Source organism: Echiichthys vipera (assembly GCF_963691815.1).
Source record: "Echiichthys vipera genome assembly, chromosome: 2".
Classification (NCBI taxonomy): domain Eukaryota; kingdom Metazoa; phylum Chordata; class Actinopteri; order Perciformes; family Trachinidae; genus Echiichthys; species Echiichthys vipera.
This window is the reverse complement of record NC_139827.1, coordinates 19121763-19131911: the sequence shown is the minus strand read 5'-3', so window position 1 is coordinate 19131911 and position 10149 is coordinate 19121763. Positions and strand designations below refer to the sequence as shown.

Here is a 10149-nt window from a genome sequence, read left to right as displayed (position 1 = left end):
GGAGTCGATCCCAGCTGACTACGGGCGTAAGGCGGGGTACACCCTGGACAGGACGCCAGTCTATCACAAGACACATAGAGACGTACAGAGACAGAACCATTCACACCTACGGGGAATTTTAGACTCATCGAACCTGTGACCTTCTTGCTGTGAGGCGACAGTGCTAACCACTACACCACCGTGTAGCCTAAGCAATCAGTTTAACAAAAAACAACAATCAATAAAGAAACCAACAATGAGTTGCAGCCTTGTTTTATAATGCTGTTTATTCTCACAACTGATTACATTGATAAAGTGTACAAATCAGTGAGCAGCAAACGGAAGCCAACACATCCATCTGTGGGAAAGGTGTGTGTTTGTTGTTATTTATGTGTGTGAGCTTGATAGAGATGCTGGGAGTCCACTGCTGTTACCATCATCATCATTTTCCTCCTCCTCTTCAGAGGACTCCCAGCTCTCAGTGCACTGTACAAGGTGAAGATATATTCCTTTTATCTGCCTTTTTTTCTGCAAAGCGGAGCTTGTTGTAGCATTGTGAGTTAACTGGGACTGAGACAATGACACAGAGTCAAGAGACTTTACTTGCCCCAACTAATAAAATCAGTATATACCTTTATAAAATATAATAAATAAAATAAAAAATATTTCTGTTCAGTACATACAGTTGTTCTTTCAACCGTCCAAGGGCATGCAAGGCTTTTCACGACTTTCCATTTCTCAAGATCATAAGAATGCATAGATAATTGCTCAGTTAACTTCAGCATCAAAGTAATTGACGACCGTGAAAATGTCCAATCACCTTTCCTTGTTTTATTATTTGCTCTCGTATTTTTCTTATCTACAACAATGTATATCAGTATTTTACACTTTGGCCATTTGGTGAGTTCTCAAAAAAAGGCATTTCATTACAAGAAAATAATAGAAAACTACAGACATTTCAAATGAAAAGATAGCTTATAACAATGATTAATGCCAAATGTTACATTAAATTGATATTATGTACACACATTTTGTCATCTCATTCACATTTCAACATCCTTGTGACAAAAGAAGGTGATGTGGCTGAATTTTCTCAACAGAATCTCAACTACACTGCTGGTTCCTTCAGATGACACTATGACAGCTCGCTACGCCTGTCAAACTTTCTTACATATATGCAGTTTACAAGAAAAGGTGGCAGATTTACTGCTCAAATAAAAATAATGGTTTGTTCGATTTTTAAACAAAAGTGAACAAAAGCAGCTTCTCTTTTTAACTGGTGACCGTCAATTTTGGTGGCTAAAATGATAATTATCGCAAGGGGTCACCCCTATGATTCTAGGGTTGTCAGAAATAGTTAAGGGTTATCTTCGCAGTTCGAATAGCAAAGAAAAAAAAGGATGGTTAAAATGCCATTTAAATGGTAAAAATACATTCAGCAACAAGATATTAATGTTTATATTCAAGAAAACTGTCTGCCCACAAAGGTTTGAAGGAGTAGAACATCAGTAGGCTATAAGCTCTAGGTGGGTGAATTTAACATACATTAACTGACGGAGGGAAACATATATAGACAATTTGACCTTGGGGGGAAAAAAACCTTGCCATGAGACCGTAAAACCGTTTGAAAGTTCTCTCTAATGTGGATATTGAGCTGGCAAATATAGGACCCTGGGGACGTAAATATGCTTCCGCTGAAAACAGTTTCTGGCTGACTTTCAAAGGTAACACGATGGCTTCATGCACAATATCGTGTTAAAAAACTGAGGCTAAAGCTAAAGAAACGTAGCATCCCCAGCAGTTAATGATCCATTTAGAGGACATTGAAATAAAGAAACTGTATTGCTTCAGTGTAGAGTTAATTAATCTGAGTATTAGTAAGTAACTGTTTTTTTATTTTTTACATAACCCTTTTTGGCTGCTTAGCTTATACACTTAGACAGCCAAGAAAGAGGAAATATTTATGCTTTATTGATCCTTTTTTTCAAACTGTATGTCTTCTGCTTTTAGGAAGATGACTAACCAATGTGTTTGGTGATCACAACGCTTGGTGGGGGTTGCTTTAGTGTAGACTTACTCAAATCCTATAAAGAATAAAGTAGAGGGATTTAGCAAACGACCATTTATTAGGTTCAGTATTAATCTAATGTTATGCCAGGGGAAAATGCGATGATGATAGTTTCAATAAACTTCAAGACTTCATAATGCTGCCTATAATAATAAGTGGAACATGTGTGCTTGTGGTTACGACTGGAGAAGTTGTGTACATGATATAAGTCATGATAACACTGCTGCTAATCAATGGCAACATGGACGCCAAAATACTCAAAAGCGAACTATTTAACAAGCTTTCGAGCGGGTAACTTAATGCAGGAAATGCAAAGTCATAGTGACATAAGAAAAAGAAGGGTCTGTTGGGAATATCAAAAACTTCCCCAGACATGTTTATCAAATAATGAAGAAAAAGTCTATATGTCCAAAATTACAATACAACGTCAGCAAACATGTCACAAGCTTTCAGAAAATTTCCACTTCCGAGGTTGTGAAAACCACTAGAGGGCGGCGGTCGGATGGACTCTTCTCGTGAAAATGGTACACACGACCCCATTTGAAGGCAGCGTTAGTTATTACCGTTCACCCAAGCCAGTCACAAGTGCAACTGAAGGAGCTAGCAGTGTTGTATTGAGATCTGTGTGAGAAAATCTAAAGAAAGCAGACCAAAAGCAAGTGGTCTCGTGGCACTGATGAAAACACTTGGTACACTAAGGAAGTAGGCAATAAAAAAAAAAGTAAACAGAGAAGGCGCATTCAAGAGAACAGAACCCTGGAGACCGATAGATAGCAGCCCAGGAGAGTCCTGTTAGTTTGAATCAACGTGTCTCTGTTGGCTTTCCTGCTAGTCGCAGCTAGAGATAAATCTTTCTTCTCACCTTCTCATAGGTCAGATCTCAGCTGCCACCATACCTGGGTACAGAAACACATACCTCCATCTGTCAAATTTCCTCTAGCGTGTGTATCGTAGACCAGCAGCAGCATGCTGATGTCTCCTGTGTGTGGAGCAGCAGTCTGGCGCTGTTAACTAGAGAGCAGGGGAGCAGAGGAGGAAAAGGTAACGCTCTCCGTCCCTGTGTCTTTTCCTCCATTATGGCTGTTGTCTGTTGTTTTCCAAAGGGTAATGAAAGAATAAAAACAAGTAAACAGGAAGTATATGAGGGATGTTTCAGGGTGAAAGGTCACCGCTCGTTTAGACCCTCCAGGGTGATTCTCGCACAGACGCTGAAGATGACAGGAAAAACAAAACAAACTTCAGATTTCTCACCCCTTCTGTAAGCAGCAGCAGCAGCAGATTGATATTGAATGGTTCACTTTTATATAAAAAAGTTCATGCAGGATCAGTTGAACAGGTTGGAGTGTGTAGACTGACGATCAAATCTCTTTAGTTTGTAGCAGCTTCCTTCTTTCATTCATTACATAATGACATAATGAAAATCAGACATGATGGCCTTAATGATTCCTTCCTTCCATTCCATGTTAGGTTACAGTCTACGGAGGACAATGAGAAAGAGGGATAAAGGGGGTGGGGGGGTGGGAGCCACTACAGACTAACAGGACAACCAGGTTAATGACAGGGGGTGTGGCTAGGTGTGCAAGGTCATGCTGGCAGCACGGGCACAGACACAAATACACTTAGAGCATGGAGAGATCAGCAGCAGTGAGCTCGGTCATCACACGTGCTGTGCTTGAAAGGAGCACTTTCTACTTCTTCAGTTTTTTTTGCTCTCTTCTCCTCGCTCCTTCTCTGTGCTGAGGGGGATGAGAGTTTCTTCTATGTACACGACCACCTTTACGATCATCACTCAGGTGTTTCTCTGCGGTTGTTCCTTCTCGATGTGGGACTGGAGTCTTTATTCATCTCAGTTATTTTGAGGAAACACATTTGAAGTTCACCTCAAGAGTTGATAAAACTCTTTAGGTGAAAATCCGATGGAAACCCTGCGGTTTGCTGTGTTTCCACGGTTACTGGGGGTCTGTGGTGGTGACAAGTTTGGCAGCGATGTGACAAGATTTCATGGAGTCGGTAGTGCTGTAACTGTGGTTACTGTGGCAACTCGGTGACAGGTCTCTTTTGTTTGAGGGTGTCGATGAGAGACAGGACGCCTCTCTTCACGCTGGTCGATACCCGACGGGAGACTGAGTCACCGGGGGGTGACGAGCCACAGGCCTTCTGGGAGGGGGGTCGAGCCACCAGACACTTCTGATACCGCAGCTGAAAGAGAGAGAGAGTGGGGGGAGAAAGAGGGAGACATATTGTAAATAATAGAGAGTTACAGCTACTGAGTATACGACTGGAGAGAGAGAGAGAGAGAGAGAGAGAGAGAGAGAGAGAGAGAGAGAGAGAGAGAGAGAGAGAGACTTGTCTGGTGCAGGCTGCGAGCTGTGATTAATAGTAATGACTGATTATTCCTGTCACTATAAATCAGTTTGTGTGTGTGTGTGTGTGTGTGTGTGTGTGTGTGTGTGTGTGTGTGTGTGTGTGTGTGTGTGTGTGTGTGTGTGTGTGTGTGTGTGTGTGTGTGTCCATATATCCAAAGTTCTGATGTGTGATCAATAGCCCAGCCAGCAGTCGACTAATCTTGTGACTCACCCACAGCAGAGAGGGCAGAGTGAGATGAGTAATATCCACTAATGAGCTGCAATATAGCAGAAACCCTACAGAGGACATACTGGGATGTGATTATAACATTATAATGATAAAATAAAAACAATGTTTAGGTATTATGAGTTAATTACACTGTCCCTGCAAAGAAGTAAACGCTGCGTAACACAGTCTAAAACAACTTAAACCCCATCATATGATAGTGGGCGGCCTCGGGCATCTATTGGAACCAACCACGTCATGCTCGCTTGTCGGGAGGGAAAGTAAGTTCTGGTTAAGTATGTTCGGCAAAATTTAGTTGCGAGGAAAAACCAGCATGGCCAATTTTAAAGGGGTCCTTTAAACTTTGACCTCAATATGTGTGCATGAAATTGGTACTATGAGTCTCCCCTTTACAGACATGCCCACTTTATGATAATCCCATGCCGTATAAATGTTATTTCCAGCTATTTCAAAATGAAGTATTTGAATATTTCTGCATACTTGGGTCCCTAAACGGTCTTTGAATTGAATAAATTAGGTCTGACTGGAAAGCTGAGACTCTCGTGGATTCAATGAGCTCAATTATATCCATGTATGATAATTTTAGTCTTCATAGTAGCCATTTCAATGTAATGAGATCACTGTATAAAATTAACTGTTGTGACTCTGGGATAATCACAGCCTCATGAAACTTTACAACCAAAGACTAAAGACCTAGGGCATTCAAAAGATGTATGGTTTCCTAGGTGCATTGACAATAGGGGCGCACTCAAACTGTCTATTTGTACCGCGCCCAAGCACGCTTCATGGCATAAGTCTAGTTCGTTTGTCCAGTGTGAGTACAACTGTTCCGCACCCAGGCCCGGCACGTTTGCTGGCCGTGGCCTGGTTGAGAGAGGTGGGCTTTTGTAAAGCACGGATGCACATGTACGGGCACGAGCGCACGGACGTGTACGTGTACGAAGTAGTGCAAGCATTGACAGTGGTCCTGATGTCTATTTATATGAGTCACGACGGACATTTAAAAAGATGCGGCCAAACGGTTTGCGGTGTTTTGATGTGGAGTTGGAGTGTTTATTTCAGATTTGGTCAGATGAAATGTTCAAAAACAGTCTGACAAAATCAAATCTCCGAGGGTTGATGACCTATAAGTAATATGCAGGGGAAGAGGGAGGGGGGGACAATCACCCTAAAGCACAGTACGAATGGACAGTGTGAGCGGTTTCCAGAACAAAAGTGTTTGCCATCCAAACGGTGAAAAAATGCAATTCTGACAATCAATTTAAACATACAAGGTTAAAAAGAAAATCAATACTAGATAAATTGCAAGGACATCTTTCTGAGACAACTGATCACGCACGCACACACACACACACACACACACACACACACACACACACACACACACACACACACACACACACACACACACACACACACACACACACACACACACACACACACACACACACACACACACACACACACACACACACACACACACACACACACACACACACACACACACACACACACACACACACACACACTTTTTTTTTCAACTCATCCAATCAAAGTACATTGGAGTTGTAATGTCAGAGTGTTGTGTTCTTGTACAGTGACTCACCATACAAGCTGCCTGTACAGCCTCCGACACATTGCCAGCATTGGGCTCACACCAGAAGACGTGACAGTCAAAACGATGGCCGCCAGCGTCCATGATGAAGGCAAACGTGTGCACGTTCCGCCCGACGCCCATGAAAGACAGAAACCGAACACGACACTCCACCAGCACTTCCTCTTCATCCTGGTTGGAAACATGGGTGTGTGACATTAATCAGAAAGTCATAGACAGAGTACATATTTATCTTTAAGAAGGGGGGAAATTACATCGTAAAAACAAATTTGTTCTGCACTTGTAGGCTCTGGTATAGTTATAAACGTTCATATAGGGGAGCTGCACAGTAAAATTGTCGCCTTCTCATGAACCGGTCCACTGGAGCAGCCGGGCTTTAAGTGTCTTTATGTTGCAGCTGATATCCATAACTTATTTAGATAAAAAAAGGACATTTTATATCATCTGCATAGTCAAACACTGTTAAGACTTATCATGCAGATTTAAGGTGAATGGAGCAGCTGTTTGTTTCACTCTTTCTCTAAATGGCCTTTCTGGATGACAATGTCAGTAAAGTCTGTTCGAGCGAGAGCAGGAGCAGTGCGTTTACCATTTTTGTAGTTTCACACATTGGAATCAACAAAGTGTAGCAGATAAACTTTAATCTGGGGTGAACGCTGAAGGACATAAACGTAAAGTAACATTAAAGTCTGAAACCCCTCAGTCAAACGAGATTCTTTAAGTCCAGAAGTCTGGGGGGGTTTTGTTTGGTTTTTGTGAGTCAGTGTGCAATTTACTAGCTGCAGCTCTCCAGAGTAAAATAATTCTGCTTTGTTAAGTCAACCCGTCTCGTGAGCAACTGCGGAACCAGACTCAGGGTCTCAGTCTGACACCCTGAACATCCGACCAAACATCATTCAAAAATCTGACAGTTCAATAAAGTTTTGCTTGATTGTCTATATGAAAAAAAACGTTGGGTACAGCCCTAGATAACACTGATGTTAATCAATTCCTGTCAGTGCTGTAATAAAGTCAGGCCTTATATCAGTCAAATCTATCATTTTGCACATTACATTGAATAGTAAAGGTATGTTCTCTAAACAGGGGGAAGACAACCTCACCAACAGTCCCCTTTGTTGTCAATTAAATCCCCCTGCCATAGAATACAAAAATGTTTAGACACCTGTGAATATCAGCTTTGCGAAAATAGCAGTTGTTTTCCCAAAGTGCCAACCAGCTCCCACTTTGTCTTGTGTTTGAGTTTGTTTTATCATATCTTCCATACAAAAAGCCGGAAAGAAAAGAGTGAAGAAAACCAGGGGGTTTGGCTACGCCAGATGTGCGTCTCACCTTGTCTTTGCTGATGGTGACAGTAGCATCTGCCACATTGAGGGCTACCGGAGTCCAGTCCTCTCTGTTGGAAGAACCGATCAGACTGTCTATAGCTCCGTTCAGTATGTCCATGCCTGCAGCAGAGCATGTTAAAAACAAACAAACATAAACATTAAAATCATACCTAAAATTAGACAATCAACATCAATATAGACAACAACCATGTGCTAAGATTTGTATTGCTGTTTGCATGAGTTGTGTGTGTGTGTGTGTGTGTGTGTGTGTGTGTGTGTGTGTGTGTGTGTGTGTGTGTGTGTGTGTGTGTGTGTGTGTGTGTGTGTGTGTGTGTGTGTGTGTGTGTGTGTGTGTGTGTGTGTGTGTGTGTGTGTGTGTGTGTGTGTGTGTGTCCTAACCTATTGGTCTGGCCACGGGCAGCATCCCAAGGTAGAGCACCTGAAACTTCTGAACCAGCTCCGTCTTTGGTGTGGGGAACTCTGCTGGGGAGAAGCCACGCTCGCATTTAGGTGCTCAGAAGAATAGTAATTTAACTGCACCGCATGTAAACAACCAACAACTTATACGTGTCGCCCGCAGAATAAATATCTGGATTTTGACCACCTCTCCATGGCTTCTATGATTTCTAGATGTCACAAAATAAAAAATTTATTCTTTTCCCTGATGTTGTAGGCACCGTCCATGCACTGCAAGGGAAGTTAACCATTTATTCTTAATTTCTACTTTTCAAAGATGACTTCATGATAAAGTTCTCTCATACCTACTTGTAAATTATCGGATGTTTTTATTTTAAAATAATAGGACACTGATTTGGTGTGTCATGGTGAACTATAATCACATTTCTCACTCTGCAACTACTGTTTCTCTGCTTGAAAAATCACTTTATTCTAAGCTTATTTTAAGCAGATGCAGACACTGCAGCTGTTCAATCTGACAAGCTGTCACCAGCAGGCTGGACTATTGTTAGCCTACAGGACTGTGGCAGCATCTTGTCCAATCACAAGTGTGTACTATACCGTAAATGACAGAGCGGCACAGCCAATCATTTTTTCTCTCAGAGTGTCAGAGAGCCGACAGGAGATATAAAAATAAATAAATAAATATATACATATATCCTGTGTATGTGTGTGTGTGTGTGTGTGTGTGTGTGTGTGTGTGTGTGTGTGTGTGTGTGTGTGTGTGTGTGTGTGTGTGTGTGTGTGTGTGTGTGTGTGTGTTTGATTTCTTGGGCAAAATCTGCCACCAACATCTCTTGGCTGGCTACTCTTCCCATCTGTCTGGTTATTAAAAAATCTGAAGAGTTCCCTCCACATCATCTCTCAAAATCTGAGGTAATGAACACTTGCACATTGTGCTGGTGCACTGAACCATCAACCCCTAAATCTGTAAATGGCAAACAGCTGTTTTTAATGGTGCCCAGTGGAGTGTTCGTCCACTAGTTGAGCTATGGAGCAATGGTTTTACGAATGGCTCCCTGTTTTGTTTCACGATGCTCTACTGATCGACAGTTGGCATCAATAACGCACAAAGGAAAGTAACAATGAGCTGAAGCCAATTAACAAGAAACCTGTAAGCAAATTAATATTATGGCTGTACCGAATAATTCGAAACTTCATTCATGACGTTGACATTTGAAATTCTGAATCAATGTTCAAATATATTTTTTGCATGTCTATTTATTCTGTTTAACACATTATTTATCCAAGTCCAAAAGTCAAAATCTATTGGCACAAACAAAATATTCTGCTTTATTTGTTGCTGTTTTTCCTCTTGCCCTACACAAATAGGAATACACCTGTATTAAGTAGGTGGTGTAGCAGCAATCGGCACCATGAATTACATTTAAAGTTGTAGCGGAATCTTTGGTGGTAAGATTTAATTGCAGGTGAGTCTGTTCTTTCAGACCCCTCCATCTTTTCATATTCACGGTGAGTATGTGTGTTAACTATTTTATTTTTTTTTTTTCGCTTTTTTGTAAACTTTATTGAAACACATTCACCTCTCTACTTCCAGTCTGTCCCCTATATGTTACCGTCTTAAATCCATAAAACACACAAATGTTCCAATTACACTTCTGCCCAACCACAAGTTTCCCATTTCTGATTACAAGTGAACGTGGCAAAATAACCGCTGTCAGCAGCGTCACTAACATGGAGGTTTATTCACATCTAGCCCGGGAATGTTGCCACAGACACAGATATAAATCATATGAATCACTTTCTCAAGGATTTTCTTGTGATGTGGTCAGAAAAAATGATAACAGATACTCAAAGCTTTAAAAGTCATTGCCAATTGTTACAGCCCTAGTAAATATGGATTTAACCAGTGCAGGATTTAAAAAAAACAAACATTAAGGCCCAAACTTACTCACAGTGATGGTTGTGGATCTTTTGAAATAGACCGACTGATTTTAATGGCTCAAAAATTAAATATTTATGAATCAAACAACTTGATGCGTATGTTCTTAACTTGTCTTGACTTTGGAGCATTAACAGAGGAGTTTGTGACAATGCAGCTATTTCTTTGAGACTTTCTGCTCTGACAAATGACCAGTCAAGTAAATGCATGC

General features: G+C 41.2%; 1 protein-coding gene across 6 annotated transcripts in view; it reads right to left on the bottom strand.

Moving 5' to 3' along the window:
- Positions 1 to 318: 318 nt before the first annotated feature.
- Positions 319 to 10149, bottom strand: part of apbb2b (amyloid beta (A4) precursor protein-binding, family B, member 2b) — a 50520-nt gene continuing 40689 nt past the window's right edge. For all 6 annotated transcript variants that reach the window (XM_083935390.1, XM_083935395.1, XM_083935394.1 and 3 more), the window contains 4 exons: positions 7979 to 8059; positions 7584 to 7699; positions 6246 to 6425; positions 319 to 4246 (listed from right to left, as the gene is read on the bottom strand). In XM_083935390.1, the coding sequence (XP_083791516.1) occupies positions 4076 to 4246; positions 6246 to 6425; positions 7584 to 7699; positions 7979 to 8059 (548 nt within the window). In that variant the 3' untranslated portion in view covers positions 319 to 4075. The remainder of the gene's footprint in view (positions 4247 to 6245; positions 6426 to 7583; positions 7700 to 7978; positions 8060 to 10149) is intronic.